Source organism: Perca flavescens, chromosome 9 (assembly GCF_004354835.1).
Source record: "Perca flavescens isolate YP-PL-M2 chromosome 9, PFLA_1.0, whole genome shotgun sequence".
In the NCBI taxonomy this organism is placed as follows: domain Eukaryota; kingdom Metazoa; phylum Chordata; class Actinopteri; order Perciformes; family Percidae; genus Perca; species Perca flavescens.
The window spans coordinates 1,598,892-1,623,158 of NC_041339.1; the positions used below are offsets into that span (position 1 = coordinate 1,598,892).

At 42.0% G+C, this 24,267-nt stretch overlaps 1 protein-coding gene across 2 annotated transcripts in view; it reads right to left on the reverse strand.

Annotated features, from left to right (window-relative positions):
* The window catches only part of cyfip1 (cytoplasmic FMR1 interacting protein 1), a 51,479-nt gene extending 27,664 nt beyond the window's left edge, over positions 1-23,815 (reverse strand). The window contains exons 1-7 of one of the 2 annotated variants that reach the window (XM_028586660.1): positions 23,530-23,815; positions 10,305-10,422; positions 5,221-5,310; positions 4,626-4,703; positions 4,124-4,225; positions 2,715-2,896; positions 533-629 (exon numbers count right to left, since the gene is read on the reverse strand). In XM_028586660.1, coding sequence (XP_028442461.1) covers positions 533-629; positions 2,715-2,896; positions 4,124-4,225; positions 4,626-4,703; positions 5,221-5,310; positions 10,305-10,421 — 666 coding nt within the window. In that variant the 5' untranslated portion in view covers position 10,422; positions 23,530-23,815. Of the gene's footprint in view, positions 1-532; positions 630-2,714; positions 2,897-4,123; positions 4,226-4,625; positions 4,704-5,220; positions 5,311-10,304; positions 10,426-23,529 lie in introns of both variants that reach the window. The other variant, XM_028586659.1, reaches the window with a different exon arrangement.
* Positions 23,816-24,267: the final 452 nt, after the last annotated feature.

Below are 24,267 nucleotides of genomic sequence, written 5' to 3' on the forward strand. Positions count from 1 at the left end.
TCATGTTGGCAAACGCAAGTTGCTTCAGCTACGACAGAGTTTTAAGGCCATTGTATAAAAAGGAATTATGTTACGGACCCGGGAGAGAGGGGTAATATTCCAAGAAAAAACTCCAAAAAGAACTCGGATATTCTCTGAGATTTAAGTGATACATTTGGAATTGGAATTAATTACTTCTTTGCCATTTTCACACTTTGCAAAGTCATCCAGTGGGCCTGATTGGACACTTTGGTGGGGCGGTTCTGGCCCATGAGCCATATGTTTGACACCCCTGCTCTAACAGGATGTACATTGTGATAATAGCAAGGCAAGAAAACTGGAGCATATCAGTCTGTGGCTTTGGCCTTTTTATTGACAAAATTTAAAAAAACAGTGGGTCTTTTAAATGCCATGTATTTTTGCAGATGTTCCAGACCTGTCTGGGAACCCTGAAACAAGTTTAAGAAAACAGCAGCAACACCACCTGGCTGTTGGTGAAAATGATCTAATCATAATAATGTTGAATGAACAGTATGATGCACATCTGACCAACCTGAGTGATTTTGTTGTGGTTTGCCAGGAACATGGACAGGTTCTGAGACTCCTGGATGGATGAAGGCTCAGACATTTTTCTCAGGAACTGGGCAGCACTGGGCGAAGGTAAGAAAACGATTTTGTTAGAAAAGAAAAAATATTACACCAAGCTAAGATTAAACATCTTTCTTCTATCAGTCTAACAGAGGTTCAACCCGCGACCCTTTGCTGCATCTCCTCTCTTTCTATGTCTCTCCACTTCCTGTCATTGTCCAGCTGCTCTATCAAATATTAAGAAATTTATAAAATGCAGTCTTCAAATTAATTCATTCATTATACTCTCACATACCATAATGGTCCATAACTCCACTTAGAAATAACAGAAAATAGACGATTCTCCATGCATTCCTTAAAGATGCAGTAGGTAAGTCTTATAAAACTAATTTTCTGTCATATCTGCTGAAACTGACCCTATGTTCCAGTAGAACTACATGACATACATAATATAAAAAAAAATCCAACTCCTCTGGCACCATCTACAGCCTGTAGTGCGATTGGCAAAATTCCACCGCTCCCGGTTGATTTTCTCCAATTAGGGCCACAGGGGGGGTCTATCTGCCTGTCAATCACTGCTCAGGCACGCACACGCACACGCACACGCACACGCACACGCACACGCACACGCACACACGGGGTTCTCCCCTCCCCCTTCCCCGCGCACGAGCTGCAGAAAAGTTTCCCAAAACTCGGGTGAAGTGGCTTTTCAGAGGTGGCGTGAGCTCCGGTATTTTAAAGATCTGAAGAACGATGCAGATGTAGCCACATTTCTTCTCAACAGGTAACATAATTAACAGGAATGATTTATCTTTCACTTGGTTATTAGTAGTCAAAAGTCCACAAAGCTAGGTTTGCACAGTGGTCGGTCTGATATGATGCTGAAATGGCTAACGGTAGCCTGCTAGTTAGCATCGTTTTACTGTTGGTGAGTAAAGTTAACATACATTGTGTTAGTGTTTAGTTATTGAAAATGTTGTCTGACGTGCCGGCAGTTCTGTCAAACTCCCTTGTGTGGGAGGGGCTTAGGAGACGGTTTAGACTTCAGCAGAAAGGGGGGAGGGACTGAGAAGTTGTCAATGTTCAAATTTGTTGGCAAAGTCCTGGATCTTCACAATCTTACCTACAGCAGCTTTAAAGCTGTGGTAGGCAATTTATTTTTTGCATTGTTAGACAAAAATAATCTTTCATCATATTGTAATTCAAGTGGTCTGAGAAAAAACTAGACTTCCGCACTGCTCTGTTTTCAGACTTCAGAAAATCTTTCCGTCACAGGAGACTTTGGCCAATCACAGGTCATTTCAGAGAGAGAGAGAGAATTCCTATTGGCTGTTCTGTCCATTCATTGCCTGTGCGACAAAAAGGGGAAAAGGGGGAACTGCAGGATGAGGTCTCACTGGACTTCAAATTCTGGCGTATTTTTTTTTTTGCATTCTACTCATTGCAGCTTTATAAATCATTGTGTTTTTTTTAATAGTGGTGCAATATTAAAATGTGACAATATTTCTGGTTGAGGTGAAAAGTTGTCTAGTGATATCAGATATCAGCATGGAGTCTGGCTACGACCTGGAAATAAGCATAGAGGATCCCCCTGCCGGTTCTTCAAAGTTGACTCTAAGTTAACTTTTGCAGAGCGAAATTGGAGTTGCAGTTGGAAAAAGTTTGTGTCAGTGTCTCGTCACACCCCTAGTTTTTAGGTTTTCCAGTAACTCCAAAGTAATCCAGTGATAGTTGTAGATCAACGGGAACATTGCAAACAGGAATTGTTAATAGCTGATTGGGCATACTTTTAATGGTGCCAATCAGCCAAGGCGTTAACAAATAAAGGCTTAGAAAAACACAGCTCACAGCTAAATCCCTGAATCCATGGCATTATACTTCCTGTTTACATCCCCAAAACTATGGGAACTGTAGTTTGAAAACATAGCTCATTATATTTCTGGAACACTGACACGCTCTTCTATCCATTCACATACAGCTAGTTACTATTTCCCCTGGGTTGAAAACCTGGTTATCACAAATACATTTAAGCAGTATAGGAGGACATAGAGAATGTCTTAATGGGTGCTGAGTGATGCTGCCATCTAGTGTCTGTGGTTATCAAGTGTGTGAATGTATGCACTTTCACGTTCAATGTTCCTGAATACCGTTTATAGGCGGAGTGGTCGTTCTTGACGCTGCATTTCATGTTCTTCAGCTCATCCAGCACAGCGAACATGTTGATGAACTTTCCGAGGGTTAGCAGGTATGCCTCGGAGACAAAGTCTTTTCTGCGCTCGATGTGACAGAGACGACGGACTTCTCCGCAGAAACGGTCGATTGCTGTGCGCTTAAAGAAAGAAAGAGGAGAGAGAAATGATTAGGTTTTTGCAAGTTTTTTTAGGTCCTTTACTTTTTGTTATTTATATTAATGATCTTCCTAATGTGTTTACATTTTCTAGTTCTCTGCTATATGCTGATGACACTGTTATTTTTTATTCTGGCTCAAATATTGATACAATTAATCACAAACTTAACACAGATCTCCAACATTTACATAACTGGTTGCAAGAGAATCATTTAACACTTAATATCAAGAAAACAGAATGTATGTACTTCCATTCATCTCGGAGACATTTATCCATATCCAATCCCATCATGTTTTCTAATCAAACACTTTCAGTTGTATCCACTTATAAGTATCTTGGAGTCTCTCTTGACTCACATCTTACTTATTGTGAGCATGTCCGAATCTTAACCAGAAAGTTAAACCAAAAGTTATTTGTTTATAGTAAAATAAGATCATATTTGCTGCTCTCTGTCTCAAAGACTTATCTTCATGCCATCATTACGTCCACTTTGTCGTATTGTTTACCTGTTTGGTCACTTACAACAAATGAGATTCTTGAACCAGTAATAAGACTCTATAACAAAGCCTATAAGCTACATGTTAGGCTTCCTGGATGGACTCACCGCTGTACTGCACTATCTTTGTGTAATGCCTTGACATTTGAGAATTATAAATTAAGCCTTGGGATAAAACTGTATTATCAAATTTTAAATTGTCACATTGTAGCTGCTCTGTCTACGTTGGTTCCAAAACCTAGTTCAAGGTCCGAGCGCATTACGAGATCTGCTACAAATGGACTTTTGCCTTTACCGGCTTTTACAAACTGTTATGGACAGCGATCTTTTTTCTATGTGCTCACTAAAGTCTGGAATGACATTCCACAGCACATCAGAACTTTAACGTCAATAACATCATTTAAATTAACATTTGCTCGCTATTTAATGGAGAGGTTTACCTGCGACCATTAAGTCAGCTTTATGGCTTTGCCCTGCTGCTCATTCTCCTGGTCTGTATGTTTGTTACTGTTTCTGTCTAGGAGTTTTGTTGTGTATGTGGTGTTTATGTTCTGCAGAGCAGGAACCTGCTGAAAATCAGTTTTACACTGAGTCAGGCCCGATTGTCTTTAATCTTTTCCGGTTTAATAAATAAAAAATGAAATGAAATGAAAATGAACTTGGCCAGTAGGCAGTCAAGGAGAGTGCCCGCTGAATGTAGAATGTAATTCACCTGGAAGTACATGAAATTCATCAGCTTGGTGACTTCCGGCTCCAGGACCTCCACGGTCTTCTCGTAGATCTCCACTCTGTTGGGCTGTTCGTTGCATTTAACCTGAGAGAGAAAAAGACAAACGGTAAGAATTGTTATGGGAAAAGCAAGGTTACAGTATAATCTGGAGATTCTTTTCTAGATTAACTGTTTTAACATGTCAGATAATAAAGTGTTATAAAAGTGCCACAATCACAATTTTCCAGAGCGACACATTTAAATTGCGTATTTTATCCCACCAACAGGCCCAAACCCAAAGATATTCAATTTACAGTGATATCAGACAAACATTATGAGACAGACATAGCCTGCCGATCCTCAAATTCTAGAAGCTGGAATAATTTTCGCTTGGAAAATGACTAAAATGGTTAATAGATTTTCAAAATAGTTCATTATTTTCTGTCAATAGATTGACTAATTGTCTCATGAGAGCACACAATGTTACCAGACACACAGTGATCACCTGTGGTATTGCACGCGAGCAGCTCCTCCAGGTGTAGAGCATGATGGCGTAGTCCTGCCCCTCCTCCAACATCACATTCTAATTCAACAAACAAAACCAGTCGGTCAATAACTGAAGATCACCACAACATAAAAAAAATTCAAACTCACATTTTCTAAACTATATCCAGACACAAAACAAGACACATAAGGACTACAAAAAGCATGCACTATTGCTTCTTTTCTGTCATTTAATCCCAGCCGGTGGCAGGGAAGTGCATTAGTGCTTCCAAGCCAGCCGTGCCTTGATACAAAGTGCTGTTTGATTCAGACCCCGAGCAATTATCCCTCACTAATTAGACACAAAGCCCTACTATTCCTGTTACGAGATGGTCCAAAGCATCCGTTTGTCCCCGGGCCATTTGCTTCTGGGCCTGGATCCTAGAAGCTGCCTGCTAGACAATACCAAATGGCATATCCTGTTCACAACAAGCCCTTGACCCCATTCTGGTGGATTCATGTTTCCTACCAAGTAATTACGGAGGTTAGAGAGAACTGACACTGAAAAATGAATCGCTAAAAAGTGATTTCCCAGAGGTGGGACACTCCTACTGTACCATGCTGGAGTGGACGGTGGCCTGCTCAATGTATCTGGCGATGCCGGTGACGAACGCATTTCGGTCCTCAAAGTTGGTGTTGAAGTTGGGCTGTGGGAAGATTGGGAAATTATGTTTACAAAAATGACACTAACACTGGCTTCTTTCATCTTTTGTAATGTAACACAGAAAACTAGATTGTTTCTCAATCCTGTTTCCAAATAATTGGAAATCAATATGTTCACTTACTGTACATTGGATCTCCCAACAGCCCAGGGGCACAAGAGAAGCAACAATTAGCACTCTTTAAAATAATATTGATATATTATATTTTGATCAATTAAACCAACTGGGAAATATACTAATGTAGATATTATAACTTATTTGTTTGCAATTTACATTTTTGTTTATGGCTTTATGTGTTGGTTCTCATAGCCGTTCTAAACCAACTGCAGCAGTTTATTTCTCTTAATTAAATGTATTTAATTATTTTATTTATGTTTTTGTATGCAATAAAATACAAATTAATTTTTAAAAATCATACAATGTGACTTCAACGTCTCTCACAGTTGAAGTGTACCTATGATAAATATTACAGACCTCTACATGCTTTGTAAGTAGGAAAACCTTCTCCCCACTGTATGTACTGATCTATACATGATCCTATGGCCTTTGCAGGAAATAGTGATATCATAAAGCTATCTGTGGTTGATGTAGGTTCAACCTCTGATCAATCCGCATCCAGATGGACCATTTGAAACTCTTGCTGTAGTAGAACTGAAAGTCAGAAAGGGGGATAGTGCAGATAAGGATAAAGTAGTGGAGAAAGTTAGAGTTAAGAGTTTCTGATTGGGGGGGGAAAGAAAAGGGAAGTTTTACTTTAATATAACCTCTGTTGCCATGGTGCCAAATCTAGTCATTAAAAGAACAACATTTTATATATTCACTATCGGTTGTAAATGTGTACATAATATTAGGGCTTTGACTTTTGCCCAAAAATTATATTCGATGGTCGTTTGTTTATTAATATTCAAATATTTATTAATAATATTTTGACCATTAAATGCCTACAGTAAGACCTATATTTTTATCAAACTTATGTTGTATATGTTCTGTCCACCAGAGGGCAGTGTATCAGTCACTGTCAATAGGCAGTTTTCAGAAGAAAAACACGCTGCCACGACGACGCTTTCGACAGGAAGTTCGGAGCTATCACCGTAGCCTACGTAAGTGGTCTAATGTTTATACTTGTGCGCTGGTGTGTGCGTCGAGCCGGCGTGCATGTGTCTGTGTGTAGAGTGAGAGAGTGACGGTGATTACCGGTAGCTTCAGAGTGAGTAGTGACTTTAGAGTCATAGTGAGAGAAACAAAGAGTCTCCCCTGTTCTTTCTGACCACAGTGAGAGATCTGGAGCAGGAGAAGTTAACCCTCTCCTTGATCTCACATTGTTTATGGAGAAGGAGAACCAGGAAATGAGTCGGGGGAAATGCAACGCTACCAAGCCACGGCCGAGAGACGTGTAGTTACATTTTGAAGGGCGTGGAAAAAGCCTCGGAATCTGAATTGAAAACAATGTTTACAAGCAAACACATTTACAAAACATAATGCCCATAACAGGTTCAAATATTAAGGGCTGCCTAATATTCGTTCGAATATCATTATTGTTTTAAATATTCAAATTATATTCGAATAACAAAGTTCGGAGTCAAAGCCCTACATAACATGTACATGTCCACACTTACCATAATTTTGGTTAACTATTAACTATTTTACTCTTATTCTATGTAAGTGCAGCACATGAAATGTCTCCATGTCTGTTTATCCCCCACAACAGAAAATAGGGATGCACCGAATCCAGGATTTGGCTTCGAATATCGGACTTTTTGACGGGGTTCGGTTTCTGCCAAACCTTAGAACTTTTTTCCAGCGAACCGAACCCTACGCTTGCACTCAGCGCGCTACGCTGGTCGACATAATGACTGCTCCGTTGATTACGGGAAGATGTTTACGTAGGTGGAGCGTTCAATGCAGCAGGCTGTGAGAAAGTGGAAATGGAACTGGTGAGCAGAAAAAGTGTAGTTTGGCAGTACTTTCAGTCAAAAGAAGGCCATTCAAGTCCAGCTACATGTTCAACTTGCAATGCCGATTTATCTGGTGGTGGCGAGGACCCTAAACAATACACAACATGGCCGCTGTTACAACATTTGGTATGAAACATCTGAAAGAATATGAGTTGTGCATGAAGGAATCTCCAGACAGCAGCCAGAATGCAGCAACTTCAGGTACGGCAAAGGAAGGACAGTCCCTGTTAACTTCATTCATGTGTTTACTGTGTTCATGGACTGACGATGGGAGGAGGAGTCAGCAGAATCTGAACCAGTGGATTCAGGATTTGGCCGAACCCCAAAAATCTGGATTTGGTGCATCCCTAAAAATCGTCATCGCGATATCAACTGGCGCAATAACCATATCGCTAAAGACACTTTTTTAGTGGTCCCTTTTATATTCAATATAATGTTAAATTTGTTCAATAAAAGAAAGTTGGAAATTATTTCCTTTCATTTGTTTTAAACTAAACAAGCAATTTGTTGTATTTTACCAGAATACTGAAGGCAGCAGAAATGCAGAACTGAGTACACTTTAATATTCCTCTTAATAAATCCTGCATATTGACATTGTATTATAGTTTAATTTATCCTTATCTTACATATTGTAATTGTTGTATGGGTCAGTAAATATTCCGAATACTTGCATAAACTTAATTTCATCCAAAAACGATTTGTTAGAATTGCTACAAATTCTATTCTATATCTATAATATAAACATTCTGCAAACGTGTTTTTATCTATAGGGTCAAATTTCAGGGCCACACCATAGCAGACCATTTCCAACTATTTTTTATAATAGCACAAATATTCATTCAATGTCAATGAGACAATCACGTTTGTTGTACCTTCCTTCTTCTCGTACCACCAGAGGGCAGCACTTTATAAAATACAAAAGGTGTTTTACAATGGAATAAGTACATACACCTGACATGCAGCTCCTCCTCTCTATCTATCTAGAAATCTATCTATAAATTGCAGGAATGTCTGTCTGTCTGTGTGTCTTTTCCTGCTATAGAGAGCCAAAGTCACGCCCTTCTATTTCCGGTCCATGGGACCCATCTTTCGAAAAAATATGAACGGGAGTCAATGGAGAGATAATTAGTTTTTGGCCCGGTTTGAATTCAGCCATGGATTACAAATATGATGTTCGTCAATTTAAAAGATATTTTTTCAACCAAAGAAAGTCAACCAAAGAGTGAACTACATCTCTTGTCTCACACAACTTACATCACCTAGCTTGATGCTCAACTTGCTCGCTAGCTAGCTAGCTTAGCTCTATTCCACAACACATGTAACGTTATCGTACCAGATGGGTTTTATCCAGTCAAGTGTTTTCAGCAGATAATCTGCTCATTTGAGTAACCGTTACAGAGAGACGTCATCCATGTTTATCCATCCACACGCCCGCCGATGGGGGGGGGGGGACACAAACGTGTCTGTTGTCCCGGGCCCACGGTAGGGCCCTCATTAAATTAAAATATATATTTTTTAAATGTTTAAAATAGGCCTATTTGTGGAAAAAAATATTTAATATTTGAGTTACATAAAAGCTTTTTATTTGTTTCGTTCCTAGTTGTCCTTGAAATAGTGGTCAAGAACCCCCCCACCCCCAACACAAAAATAGTTTGGCCACTGATCAAAATTTGATGTTGTCATTTGATTTGAAGTTCAGTACGCTCAAAATGTCCGGTCAGCACAAGTCCAGTGCTCAGAAAAGGAAAGAAAAGAGAAAAAGAGAAGAAGAAGAAAATAGAGGCCTTAGAGATGTTCTAAACACATATTTCAAAAAAAGGTGGTGACGGTGAAGCTGGAATTAGTAAAGTCAACGTAGAGCAAGGTAAGAAACAGCGCAGCCAACGTTTACGAGCCTTGTAACGTAACCTAACAGGCAGCTCTAATGTTAACGTCCATTAGTTTATATAACGCCTGACACAACACGTTACCTTTGACAGAAACAGTTGAGTTTGGTAACTCCGTCAGAGAGGAGCAGACCGAGAGGAGAGAGAGCCAGCTGCAGTCAGGTGACAGAGAGAGTGATGCGGGAGGGGACCGCTGCCCCGCAACGGAGGGACGGAGTCAGGCTACCGGTGAGAGAGAAGAGAGAGAGAAGAGCGAGAGAGAGAGAGAGAGAGTCACAGTGATGCGGGAGGGGCCCGCTGCCCCATCGGAGACTCTGAGAGAGAGATGAGACTGATCACACAATTTCAGCGAGAGATGTGAGGAGAGGAAAAGCAGAAGAGAGGAAAGGAAGAGGAGAGGAAGAGCAAGGGAAATGGAGAGATCTGGGCGCAGTGGGGGGGGCATCTAAGATGATTTCGTCCTGGGCCCAGGCAAGACTGTCAGCTGGCCAGCAACAGTTTAACAATAAACTGAGACTTTCTTGACTTGCGAAATAAAAAATAATTGAATTGCTGTGAGCTGTCAGAACATAATGCAATCTCAGAGATTATTCCTTCACAGCGCTGTCTCTCCCTCTCTCTCTCTCTTTCATTATATTTCTTATTTAAATTTCACCATATTGAGTTTATTTCATGTCCTTTGTTTTTATTTATTTTTTTATTTCCTGTAAATTAGGTTCTAGTGACCTGGTGAGGTTTCGCTATAAGCCCCCCTTCCCCAAGGGTTTCTGCCCTCTCCTACACATACCTTTTCTCTTTCTATTGTTATATTTTTTTATATGAATGTGTGCAAACAATAAACAAACAAACAATAATATGTTTATTTATCGCTAGTAATATCGTTATTGTGATATTCAACAACGTTATCCCATAGTATGAACTAAGTTAGTATGAAGAACTATGACTCTGAACGGACAAAGCATTATCATTAAAATAACTGCACGCAGCAGAGGAAGTGTGTGTGTGTGTGTGTGTGTGTGTGTGTGTGTGTGTGTGTGTGTGTGTGTGTGTGTGTGTGTGTGTGTGTGTGTGTGCATGTGCATGTGCATGTAGAAGGCGTGTGGTTGGACAGTAGCAAAGCACAGCTGTCAGCACTGACCTGAAACATGATGGAGGAGGGGAGGGGCTCGATGCATGGCTGCTGGTCCGGGAGAGGCAGCTCCTCCAGGAGGTCCACGTTGGACAGGGCATCTTCTAAAGTCACTGTGGACGTCATGCTGCTGAAATTGACAAAAACAATCATGTTTACAGCCTTTTGTCCAGGAAAGCAGAACCTATAGTTCTTATCAAACACAATAAATTGTGGCAGGCCCTGCAGTATGCACCAGCAAAACCAAGTGACTGACAGACCAGACTTACAGCACTCTGGCTTCATTTTTGGTTCAAGTTTTACATTGTTTTGGTTTGACAACACAAGTCACAGTGGAAGGCATAAGAGGGAAACTTTTATGTAGGAGGAGGAAAAATCCTAGAGCCGCCGGACAGCGTGGAGGCAGCAGCTTAGCAGAGGATGGGCTAAACTGAACTTCAAGCTGAAAACCTTACAATCCCCAAGCTAACCAGTAAGCCGACGCAGCTGCAGACATCGCACCTTCGGCTCTGAACAGAAGCTTCACAGAGTGCTTTAGGTTCCCCTTTCCCAGTATCATTATTATTAAATTTGAATATTTTCTGGTTTCTTCACTCTTCCATGACAGTAAACTGAATATCTGAGTTGTGGACAGAATAATTGTTAGTTGGAGCTAGGGTTGTAACTAACGATTATTTTCATTGTTGATTAATCTGTTAATTATTTTCTCGATTAATCCCTTTGTTGTTTTGTCTATTAAATGTCTGAAAATGGTGTAGCCCAAGAGGATGTCCTCACGTCTTGTTTTGTCCACAACTCAAAGATATTCAGTTTACTGTCACAGAGGACAGAAGAAACTAGAACATGTTCACATTTAAGAATTTTTACTTTTTTTTCTTAGAAATAACTCAAACCGATTAATCGACCAAAACACTTGGCAATTAATTAAATAGTTGCCAAGTAATCGATTAACCAATTAATCTGTGCAGCTCTGGTTGAAGCCCTAGAAACAACTCCATGTAGTTAATGCAAATTAGACAGGGGTTTCCCACATGTCTTTGCTACGAGTTATCAATTTATACTATATGCTAAAATTGAAAATGTGCATTTGACACAGGCTATTTTAGATGGAAAGATGTTGCTATTTCAGAGTCATTGTTTTGGTCTTCCAAGTGATAACAGAACATCATTGCCAAAACAGTGGGAGTTCACAAACTGTGTGAAAATACACAAATGTTGCTTTCTGCAACATGCTACCATTTGCTGCTCCCATGCCTCGTGGATGTTTTATGTAACTACTTCCAGGAAAAACACTGAAACACAAAATACTTCTTTCAAATGAAGCCGATACATTTGGTTTGTATTCTCACGCTGCTGCTGACTGCTGCTGCTGCTGACTGCTGACTTTCGGACGTCACTGACACCGAACAATCAAAAAACCTATTGCAATCAGAACGGACAGCGAGTCAAAACAATCCACACACAGCGACTAACGGCCAACACAAAAGCCTGGCAGTCACTGTGTGCACCGGCCACTGACCTCCTGCTCTGTAGCTGGAAGTACAGCACAGAGCACAAAGAGGAGGGGGGTCCATGTTGGAGCCAAGATTATGATTTCGATATTCACTTTTATTTTGATGAATTGTGCATAAATGCATTGATATTGAGAGTAAACTAGACTCATTATAAACTAGCGAGTTGTGTTAATTGATCTTGGTATGTGGCGTATCATCACAGCCTTTTGACAATCAGCTGATTGAGGCAGGAATTGTATCAGCAGCAGGTATATAAGAGCTGAGCTGTCATTCAGTTTTTGTTCTTTGGTTTGTAGCCACACATTTCTTTGACCGCTGTACCACTCAGTACCGTAAACTGATTGTGAATTTAAGATGTTTTTTTATATCTATATTTTTTTTGCTCTGCTGTCAATCCTTGTACGCCATTGGGTAAGGACAGTTCATTATTGCTTGAGGAAAAGAAGAAAATCTAATTAATACGAGGTCTGAATGATAAAGGTAATTACATCTGACAAACTGAAGAAACCAGTGGATTCTGAGTGATGTTTAAGTATGTCAACCAAGGCGCATTCCAAAGGACAAGCAGGAAACAAATATGTTGTCTGAAAGTCCATATAGTTTGAAAGAATTTGAAGGGGCTAACATTGCACACATTGGCATATGCAGGCGTTATACATAACACACAGAGGACCTGGATGGCTAATGCAAGCGCAGGCATGCACTTACTCCACAAAGATTTCTACAAAGCCCGTGACCACCGTCGACAGCATCAGATTACAAAGAGCAGCTGCTCTTTTGATCACAGAAATGAGACGTAGACAAAAAATGCTGGTTGGTTGGTTGGATGTTATGGTAGCTTTAAGACTTCCTTGCATACATAAAGTATAGTAGTTTGTAACAAGCCAAAATACGTTTTAAAATATTGTATGGTCAAATTTGTTACTTTTTCCAACTATCCGAAGGGCACTTCTTGAAAAATTAGACATCATTACTACATCTTTTTTGTAAAGTACAACAAATATAAACACTTTTTATTTTTTTTAAGATGATTTCTTTGGGCTTTTCGGCCTTTAATGGACAGGACAGCTAGGTGAGAAAGGGGAGAGAGAGGGGGGGAAGACATGCAGGAAATTGTCGGACTCGAACCCTGGACCTCTGCGTCGAGGCATAAACCTCTCAGTATATGTGAGCCTGCTCTACCACTGAACCAACCCGGCCACAAATATAAACACTATTTAATTTGTTTTAAGGCAGTATAGGGTCTAATTGGAGAGCATCTTTAGATGACATTGATTAGTTTGTACACTAAAGTAGTAGTTTGATTTCACTTGAATTCACACGCTACTGCTCTGAAAAGCTGCATCACAGGCACGGCCCTGACAAAGTGATATGTCACCATAAATGCATGAGCATGGCAAGTCAGTTCATAAGTTTGGACTGTGACACATGTTCTATTGTTTTGGCTCTGTACTTAAAATGAAGCAATGACTGAGCTTCAAGTGCTAACCTTTTAGGTCTAAGAGCGTTTGAGGATGGTCACGTCGGTATCTGGTGAAAAGTACAGGAATTGCAGCCCTTTAGTTCCTACTGTTTACTCAATATGGATGTAATGTGGGATTTCTGGGCTACATATCCCTGCCTCTGCTGAATTATTTGTATCTCCAGTGGGGACTAAATGCATCCCCCCTCAAAGTGATCACTATCACTTCAACAATAGACCATATTATATACCTAAAATAGAAGTATTTAAAACTAAGTAGAGTGCTGTAATGTGAACACTGCGATAGGACAATAAAATCTGAGCGGCCGTAGCTAGATGTTTAGCCGCCATTAAATTAATTATTGCATGTTTTGTTTTGCATGATCAAGAAACTGATTTTTTCACAAATCGCACCTTGGTAACAAGTTATCAATAAATGTAATCTCAAATACAGTACAAAGTTATTTAACTGTAAAGAGTGTAAAAATAGATGAGATTAGTTGCAAAATGCAGCTTTTCAAAAAGGGAAGGAAGTTAGATGGGGAGAGCCATCTATGTAAAGCAGTTTCCATAATCCGTCTCATTAATGATTCAGCCAAATGTCTTTTTTTAGTTTGCCAAACTGAACTGCAAACAGTCAAGTAAGCAGTGTAACATACTGCAGATCAGACAACTTGGTGACAAAACAGAGAAGTATGAATCACAGACGATGAGAGCATGTGATGCACGGTCTACTTCAACACAGGGAACGACTGACACTGAACTGATGTCAGAGAAACTGAAAGTAACCAATAAAAGCATAAAACACACAGATCTGCATTTCAAAAAATCAATTTTTGTACTTAGACACTGCCTATTCGAAAATAAGGAAAAAAATATATATAATACACAAAGTAGCCTTTGACAAACAACCATTTTCATTATAAAAAAAAAAAATAAGGAACCTTGGTGGCTTTTGCTTTAGTGCACAGTTCCTGTTAAGACTGCAGAGCTCTCTCCTCTTATAAGAAACAGACAAGAGACCAATTACAAAAGGCATGCATCTTAAAGTGTTATTTTAGCCTGCCAGGTCGTTGGCCTGTATGCCCACTGGTGAAGTTGTACACCATGTGTTTGTAAGTGCTCCCTCTGTAATTACACAGTAAGGAGCTTAAAGTAGGTAACCTAGGTGTGTCAAGCAGAGGGCAAACACAAGGCCCTCCCACGCAGCAGTAATAATAATACCTGTGGTTCACTTAAGGTTCTTAGCTCATTTTGAAATCACACAAAGAAAGGTAGATAAAATAACATCGATCAAAAGAGATAAAGTGTCAAGACATAAACAAGAAGAACTAAAACCAGTCAAACAAACAGGAGGGACTACTTTATACCAGAAATAGTCCCTATGAAAACAGTGCGGAGGGCCTGTGGGTTATCAAGACCTGGGATTCCCAACCAGGGATAGTTGTACCCCCAGGAGGTACTTCTGCAGTTTCCAAGAGGTACATGGAAAGATTGTAGCCTGACTAATGTTATAATGTGATTGAAAAAACATGTCCACGCATTCATATTCCACAAACTAGTAAACAAGTGAGCAGAGAGATTCACTTACCCAAGTATGGTTGAAATAGTTAGGTAAAAGTAATTATATTGCATGATTGAAATAGCTACAATTAATTGTGTCCACAACTCAGAGATATTCAGTTTACTGTCATAGAGTAAAAAAACTAGAAAATATAATTACATTTTAAGAAGCTGCAATCAGAGAATGTTTGCTTTTTTTGTGATTAACTATTTTTTATTTTATTTTTAAAACATACAACTCACAACATGAACACATCCCCCCCTCGTCATCACCACCCACCGAGACAAAAATCAAGAAAAGATGACACAGTACAATATTCAAGACCATTCAACAAAATAGTGACACAATAGACAAAAACCATAAACCAAATAAACATGCATAAATGACAACCATAGCCCATCATACACGTCTCTCCCCAGCACAAAGCTTCTAAGGAGCCCTCCAGAGAGCTCAGGTACTTTCTCCATTTTCAAGTCTAGACATCCAATCTGGCAAACCAACGTCGCCACCCTAGCCATATCTCACAAGCCCACTCCTGGATAGACGGCAGCCCTTCCTTCCTCCATCCTCTTAAAAGAATCTGTCTGGCTATCATTAAACTAGTCTGGACCCAGCTTCTTATGTGTTTATCCATCCTGCTTAGGATGGACCCATCTCCCAGAACCAATAATCTTGGGCTGAATGGAACCTGGGTCCCTGCAATCTGACATAGGTTATCATGTATCCTGGTCCAAAATTCCTGGACCTTATCACAGGACATGATGTAATTTTTTACTTTTTTTAATAAAACATCACTCAAACCGATTAATCAATTATCAAAAAAGTTGGCCATTAATTTAATAGTTGACAACAGGGATTAATCTATGCCGCTCTAGCTGAAATGTTTAACAGAAGTAACGGATCAATGGCTAAAATATCCAGCTTCTGACACTCGTGGCAAGTGGTCGACAAATTAATGCAAACTTGACTAAACTGACCAAATCTTTTCTTTTTTTTTTCTTTTTTTAAATACTGTTACAATAGCTACTTATATTAATAAAATAGTGTTAAATAACAACCACTTTAAAATCAATTCAAATGAACACATAGGCCTACTTGAGTTCATCTGACAGGGCTGTGGGGGGCACCAAGCACAACAGTTGGAATCACTAGTCTAGACCGACCAGGACTTTGTTCTGCTACCCTGGGTCCAGAGTCAGATTAGTTTAAAGGAACACGCCGACTTATTGGGAATTTAGCTTATTCACCGTAACCCACAGAGTTAGACAAGTCGATACATACCCTTCTCATCTCCGTGCGTGCTGTAATGCTGTCTGACGGCTCCAGCGGCATCAGGCCAGCACAGAACATGCAGGTGAATGGTTCCAGTAATCCTACTGCTCCGAATAAGTGACAAAATAACTCCAACATGTTCCTATTTACATGTTGTGATTTATAGAGTCACAGCGTGTACAAAAAACAACGTAACATGAGACACAGCCATCTTCTAACTGTAAACAAACTGGGAACTATATTCTCAGGCGGAAGAATAAAGTACTTGGGCGGAGCGATATGCTCGCAGCAAGCCTGTCTGAGAATATAGTTCCAGGTTTGTTTACGGTTAGTAGATGGCTGTGTCTCATGTTGGGTTGTTTTTTGTACACGCTGTGACTCTACAAATCACAACATGTAAATAAGAAGATGTTGGCGTTATTTTGTCACTTTTGTCACAATTCGGAACAGTAGGCTAGTTGGAACCAGTTACCTGCAGGATCTGTGCTGGGCTAAGCTAATGCTGGAACCGTCAGACAGCATTACAGCACGCACGGAGATGAGAAGGGTATGTATCGACTTGTCTTACTCTGGGGGTTACGGTGAATAAGCTAAATTCCCAATAAGTCGGCGTGTTCCTTTAACCCTTGTGTTGGCTTCCTGTCAACCATAAAACTTTACTTTTCTGTGTAAAAATGTAAACTTTTTTCAATGTTTTGGTCGTCTTTTTTGACACTTTTCCCAATGTTTTGATGTTTTAGTTCAAGTTTTTGGTCACTTTTTCTGATGTTTTTGTAGATTTTTTTCAGCAATTTTTCTGACGCTTTTATCCATCTTTTTTCAAATGCTATAAAATTGACCAAAACACCCAAATTTAATGACAGTAAGTCAGCTGATCATTTATTTAACTTGTGAAGAGCGTTGTACGGAACCATCCACGTTATTTCTTTTGACAATTTAGTTGAAAGAAACCCACATTTCTGATATAGAAACTTTTTGAAAACGGGTTTGACCCGAGGACAACAGGAGGGTTGATAATAGCCAGCCAGATTATTTTAAGAAGATGGAAGAATGAAGGGGTCCCGTCAATCCTGGAGTGAGCTTGTGAGATGGCTAGGGAAAAAGAAAAAATATAATCACAAAAGAAAAGAGTGCTTCCCAACATTTTTGGTCTGAGGTCCCCCTACAGCCCTGTCAGATGAACTCACATACCCCTTCATCAGTTACCAAAGTGTTCCGAATGTTTAACACTATCATCCATCCATCCATCTTCGTCCGCTTATCCGGTGTCGGGTCACGGGGGGAGCAGCTCCAGCAGGGGACCCCAAACTTCCCTTTCCCGGGCAACATTAACCAGCTCCGACTGGGGGATCCCGAGGCGTTCCCAGGTCAGGTTGGAGATATAATCCCTCCACCTAGTCCTGGGTCTTCCCCGAGGCCTCCTCCCAGCTGGACGTGCCTGGAACACCTCCCTAGGGAGGTGCCCAGGGGGCATCCTTACCAGATGCCCGAACCACCTCAACTGGCTCCTTTCGACGCAAAGGAGCAGCGGCTCTACTCCGAGCTCCTCACGGATGACTGAGCTTCTCACCCTATCTCTAAGGGAGACGCCAGCCACCCTCCTAAGAAAACCCATTTCGGCCGCTTGTACCCTGGATCTCGTTCTTTCGGTCATGACCCAGCCTTCATGACCATAGGTGAGGGTAGGAACGAAAACTGACCGGTAGATCGAGAGCTTTGCCTTCTGGCTCAGCTCTCTTTTCGTCACAACGGTGCGATAGATTGAATGTAATACCGCACCCGCTGCGCCGATTCTCCGACCAATCTCCCGCTCCATTGTCCCCTCACTCGCGAACAAAACCCCAAGGTACTTGAACTCCTTCACTTGGGGTAAGGACTCATTCCCTACCTGGAGAAGGCATTCCATCGGTTTCCTGCTGAGAACTATGGCCTCCAATTTAGAGGTGCTGATCCTCATCCCAACCGCTTCACACTCGGCTGCGAACCGATCCAGTGAGTGCTGAAGGTCACAGGCCGATGAGGCCATCAGGACCACATCATCTGCAAAGAGCAGCGATGAGATCCCCAACCCACCAAACTGCAACCCCTCCCCACCCCGACTACGCCTCGATATCCTGTCCATAAATATTACAAACAGGATTGGTGACAAAGCGCAGCCCTGGCGGAGGCCAACCCTCACCTGAAACAAGTCCGACTTACTGCCGAGAACCCGGACACAGCTCTCGCTTTGGTCGTACAGAGATTGGATGGCCCTGAGTAGAGACCACCTCACCCCATACTCCCGCAGCACCTCCCACAGTATCTCCCGGGGGACCCGGTCATACGCCTTCTCCAAATCCACAAAACACATGTAGACCGGTTGGGCATACTCCCAGGCTCCCTCCAGGATCCTTGCGAGAGTGAAGAGCTGGTCCGTTGTTCCACGACCAGGACGGAATCCGCATTGTTCCTCCTCAACCCGAGGTTTGACTATCGGCCGAACCCTCCTTTCCAGCACCTTGGAGTAGACTTTACCAGGGAGGCTGAGAAGTGTGATACCCCTGTAATACACCCTCTGGTCCCCCTTTTTAAAAAGGGGAACCACCACCCCAGTCTGCCACTCCTTTGGCACTGTTCCAGACTTCCACGCAATGTTGAAGAGTCGTGTCAACCAGGACAGCCCCTCCACACCCAGAGCCTTGAGCATTTCTGGACGGATCTCATCAATCCCCGGGGCTTTGCCACTGTGGAGTTGTTTGACTACATCAGTGACTTCCGCCTGGGAAATCGACGACAATCCCCCGTTATCCTCCAGCTCTGCCTCTAACATAGAAGGCGTATTAGTCGGATTCAGGAGTTCCTCAAAGTGCTCCTTCCACCGCCCTATTACCTCCTCAGTTGAGGTCAACAGTGTCCCATCCTTACTGTACACAGCTTGGATGGTTCCCCCTTCCCCTCCTGAGGTGGCGAACAGTTTTCCAGAAGCACTTTGGTGCCGACAGAAAGTCCTTCTCCATGTCTTCTCCAAACTTCTCCCACACCCGCTGCTTTGCCTCTTTCACGGCAGAGGCTCCAGCCCTTCGGGCCCGCCGGTACCCTGCAACCGCCTCCGAGTCCTCTGGGATAACATATCCCGGAAAGACTCCTTCTTCAGTCGGACGGCTTCCCTGACCACGGTGTCCACCACGGTGTTCGTGGGTTACCGCCCCTTGAGGCACCTAAGACCCTAAGACCACAGCTCCCGCCGCAGCTTCAGCAATGGAAACTTTGAACATTGTCCACTTGGGTTCAATGCCCCCAGCCTCCAAAGGGATGCACGAAAAGCTCCGCCGGAGGTGTGAGTTGAAAGTCTGTCGGACAAGGGCCTCCTTCAGACGTTCCCAATTTACCCGCACTACACGTTTGGGCTTACCAGGTCTGTCCAGAGTCTTCCCCCAACCCCTGACCCAACTCACCACCAGATGGTGATCGGTTGACAGCTCTGCCCCTCTCTTCACCCGAGTGTCCAAAACATACGGCCTCAGATCAGATGAAACGATTATGAAATCGATCATTGACCTTCGGCCTAGGGTGCTCTGGTACCAGGTACACTTATGAGCATCCCTATGTTCGAACATGGTGTTCGTTACAGACAATCCATGACTAGCACAGAAGTCCAACAACAACCACTCTGGTTTAGATCAGGGAGGCCGTTCCTCCCAATCACGCCTCTCCAGGTGTCTCCATCATTGCCCACGTGTGCGTTGAAGTCCCCCAGCAGAACAATGGAGTCCCCCACTGGCGCCCCATGCAGGACTCCACTCAAGGTGTCCAAGAAGGCCGAATACTCCGAACTCCTGTTTGGTGCATATGCACAAACAACAGTCAGAGTTTTCCCCCCCACAACCCGCAGGCGTAGGGAGGCGACTCTCTCGTCCACCGGGATAAACTCCAACGTAGTGGCGCTCAGCCGGGGGCTTGTGAGTATCCCCACACCCGCCCGGCGCCTCACACCCTGGGCAACTCCGGAGAAGAAAAGAGTCCAACCCCTATCCAGGAGTACGGTTCCAGAACAGAGACTGTGCGTAGAGGTAAGCCCCACCAGATCTAACCAGTAGCGCTCCACCTCCCGCACCAGTTCCGGCTCCTTCCCCCACAGAGAGGTGACGTTCCACGTCCCCAGAGCCAGCGTCTGCCGCCCGGGTCTGGTCCGTCGAGGCCCCTGACCTTCACTGCCACCCATGTGGCAGCGCACCCGACCCCAGCGGTTCCTCCCACAGGTGGTCATCATATAAAAGTGAATAATGTCAAATTTGTTATACAATTTTACTGTCAATGTTAAGGTTGGTTTGGTCAGCAATCATACTACAAGCCTTCTAGGCTACTACTATTTTAGAATGAAGCTGAATATTTGACCAAATATCCACTAATGTTACTTTTAGATAACTATTTAAACCATTTATCCAGTACTTATTAATTACCATTTGAACTGTTTAGCCATTACCTTTAGCTATTTATTTCTACTATTTATTCACTACTTTTAGCTACCTGTTTAAACTTCTGTAATCGCTTGCTAACTACTTTTCTCTTACATAACGGCAACATGTACTGTTCAGGTGTTACAGTTGTCTTCATGTTAATATGTGGATATATTCTTCCAATCAAATCATAATTTTAAGTGTGTGTATGTATGTATGTATGTATGTATGTATGTATGTATGTATGTGACAAAAAAAGATATATACCGGTAACACAATAAAAGGAAAGGGGAAAAGCCAAAAAGGATATATCCTTTTTGGCTTTTCCCCTTTCCTTTATCTTTTTTTGTCCCCGTTACAGGTTTACAAAGTGAAAAAGCCCAAAGTCCCCCCCAAAGGGACTTACCATCTCCAACAGAAAACACTGTTCACAAACTGCTCCAAACAGCTCTATTGTAGTCCAGCCTTTACTTCAGAGACAAACGTGGTTACTTTGGAACACACGTTATAATGCTCGCCTAGCTGCTAGCGTAGCACGCCCTCATACTCTGCTTCTGACTGGCTAGTAGTCCTTACCTAGGTACTGTCAGGGCATGCCCTCATACTCTGCTTCTGACTGGCTAGTAGTCCTTACCTAGGTACTGTCAGGGCCCGCTCTCATACTCTGCTTCTGACTGGCTAGTAGTCCTTACCTAGGTACTGTCAGGGCCCGCCCTCATACTCTGCTTCTGACTGGCTAGTAGTCCTTATCTAGGTACTGTCAGGGCATGCCCTCATACTCTGCTTCTGACTGGCTAGTAGTCCTTACCTAGCTACTGAGCATGTGCGACTCCCAACAAAGATGGAACAGAAGTGAGAGGTCTCACTCTGTAGCTAAAACAGAGAGCTCAACACACGTGTGTACAACAAAAATATGGTGTTTTTTGAAAATTAAACCATGTAAACCTAGTCTGATAACATCTAAATACAATTATAAACCTGAAAATGAGCAGCAGACAATTTAAGGAGAGATATCTCAAAACCTCCGCAGATAAAAATTAAACTATATGCACGACTGGGTGACCGTACGAGTACCCTTAGCACAAAAAAAAAGTGTCATTTGAGTGAAGGTGAACTGACCTTTTAAACTAGCCACTGAACAGCAGCAGAAACATTAATGTGTGGTACAGCATGGCTATCAATGTTCAAATGCAATTGTCTCATGTCTGATTAAGCAGATTCAATGTTTAACACTTTTGCAAGCTATACCAGAAGCTTACATTGTCACCCTTTCACATCTGAAGACAAGGAGGAAGCCACTATATTTCTCTGAAGTGATAAAACAGATGCAACAGCAACAATCATATGCTCTGCCGGCATTTCCTTAAAAGATGGCAATCAGAAAACAGCAGATAGTTGCAATGAAAGCCATCCATGTGTCAGATTTTTGCATCACATAGTGCCACCCTAAAGGAAGTTGTAATTGTTTCTCTAGATTGAGGTGTGAAACCACTTGGTGGGCTATCACACCAATTCCTACCTTATCAATGCAAAATGAATCTGAAAGTATCTCAGTTTTACCATTAAAGTCAGTGCAAACAAATGACAATACTTCTCCAAAATGTTACAGTTCACACCACCTTACAACACTTCCTGAATGCTCAGTGGTGCATACATCAAGTGCTCACCAAAAAGTCTTATATTAACACAGTACCATCAACCCAACAGCATTTTGCTGAAATAATAAATGCAACAGTCAAGGGTATTTTAGCCTTCATAAGAGCTTTAACACGTCTCTACATTCTCTCAAAACTTTAATAAGTGATCAGACACAGATATAGTGGAAATGGAAACCAACTATTCAGTTTCAGTGGCTTCACCACTGTAGGCTACTATATAAATAATACAGAGTATATCACTTAAAGTGTGTTATTCTAAATTAGCTTTACAGCATCATTGAAGATGAAATTCAACCACAGGTAGAAAAAACACACCACTTTCACCAAAATGCCAACAGATGTGGTTTAACCTACAGTATTAGGCCTACCACGAATCATCATCCATCCTCCCTCCCTCCCTCCTTCCTTCCTTCCTTCCTTCCTTCCTTCCTGTCCTCCATACACTGATAAGGGTCTACTTACTGTAACAACAAATAAAGTCCTCATCTCATTACACAGCCACACTTTCCAGGTTTGATGGGTTTCAAAGTCAACACAGCAGTTGCCACAATTAAATCTAAAGTGACAATATAATCTTGTACAAAAATATGAGATATGACATTACTAAAATTTCCCCATGTGAAGAACTAATTTGTTTAAAAAATAAAGGCTGACTGAAGTGGTATTTACAATGAATGGCTGGGCAGCGAATGCAACATCAGGAGGGTGTGGAATACAGTCTGGTTCCTGAACACATCTTGTCTATTGCAGTAGGCTACTAGGCTAATTCCCAAAGGAACAACCAGAAGGTTGGAGGAAAATGAAGAGATAAAGACTCATTCAGTTACACTTACTGACAGTTAGCTCAATTATTGGTGTATAACTTTGACTTTTTTTAACAGCAACTATCTTACTGCGGCTATCACACCTGAAGGACACATTAACGCTCTACTCCAACTCACAAGCAGTGACAAAATATTCTAAAATGAAGTTCAGCGCGAGAAAATCTTTGTTATTAGTGAGCTTTTGATGTGAACAAGTCCTGCCTCCAACATGTAGCTGTGGTAATGGCCATATCCCTGCTCAGTGCCGTGGCCTGAGATTAGTCACAGCTCGGGCCTGTGAGCCAGGAAAATGGCTTTGCTTTGCAACAAGCTGTTAACCCCCTCAAGCAAATAAGTCTGAAGTCCATTTGAAATAAGTTTTTAACGCACAGCTTTAACAAAGCGGCTGTACGAAAGGCTACACCCGAAGCTATGCCGCTTAACTTTTTCCACCGTGGGTTGGTTGGTTAACTTAGCTGGAAATACACACTGAAACCAACTTCGCGAGCAATCATTTCTACTCACCCGGAGTTGTTGGTTAGCAAGGAAAACTTGTGCGGTTATGAGCCAGACTAGAGAGCCATTTAACCGGAATGTTGATCCATCTGGCGACTGAGAAGTCAAGGTTTGGAAGTCCTCTATCCAAGTTTTATTTTTTCTCTCGTCTTTCCTCGGTCGGTGTTATCATGGGCGGGGGAGGGAAGCGGAGCAGGGAGTTCCTGTCCCTCAAACAGGGAAACTCAACAGGAAACTCTGCTCCGAGCTGCGGTGCTAGCCTCATCCGCTAGGGCAGGGACGAAAGGTAAAGTCAAAGGAATGTACAGTAGCCTACGAACCTGCCCGAGGGTATGGAGGGTGATTAATGACAAAACACACGTACTCCCCACGCTACACACAGCATGGGGCATGTTGGAGTTGACTTCCTTTTAAAAAAATCTTAAATGTGGCTGGGTTAGCTCAGTTGATAGAGCAGGTGCACATACATAGAGATTTACTCCTCGACACAGCAGCCGTGGGTTCAACTCCGACCTGCGGCCCTTTGCTGCATGTCATTTCCCCCTCTCTCCCTTTTCACTGTCTTCATCTGTCCTGTGGAATTAAAGTCCTAAAATGCCCCCCCAAAAAATATACACATATATCTTGAATTAACCCTCGTTGTCCGTCGACCACGCAGCTTTTTGTTTTTCTGGGTCAAAATGTAAAATTCAAACTTATTTTTAACGTTTTTGTCTGCGTTTTTTGTATGTATAATTATAATTTATT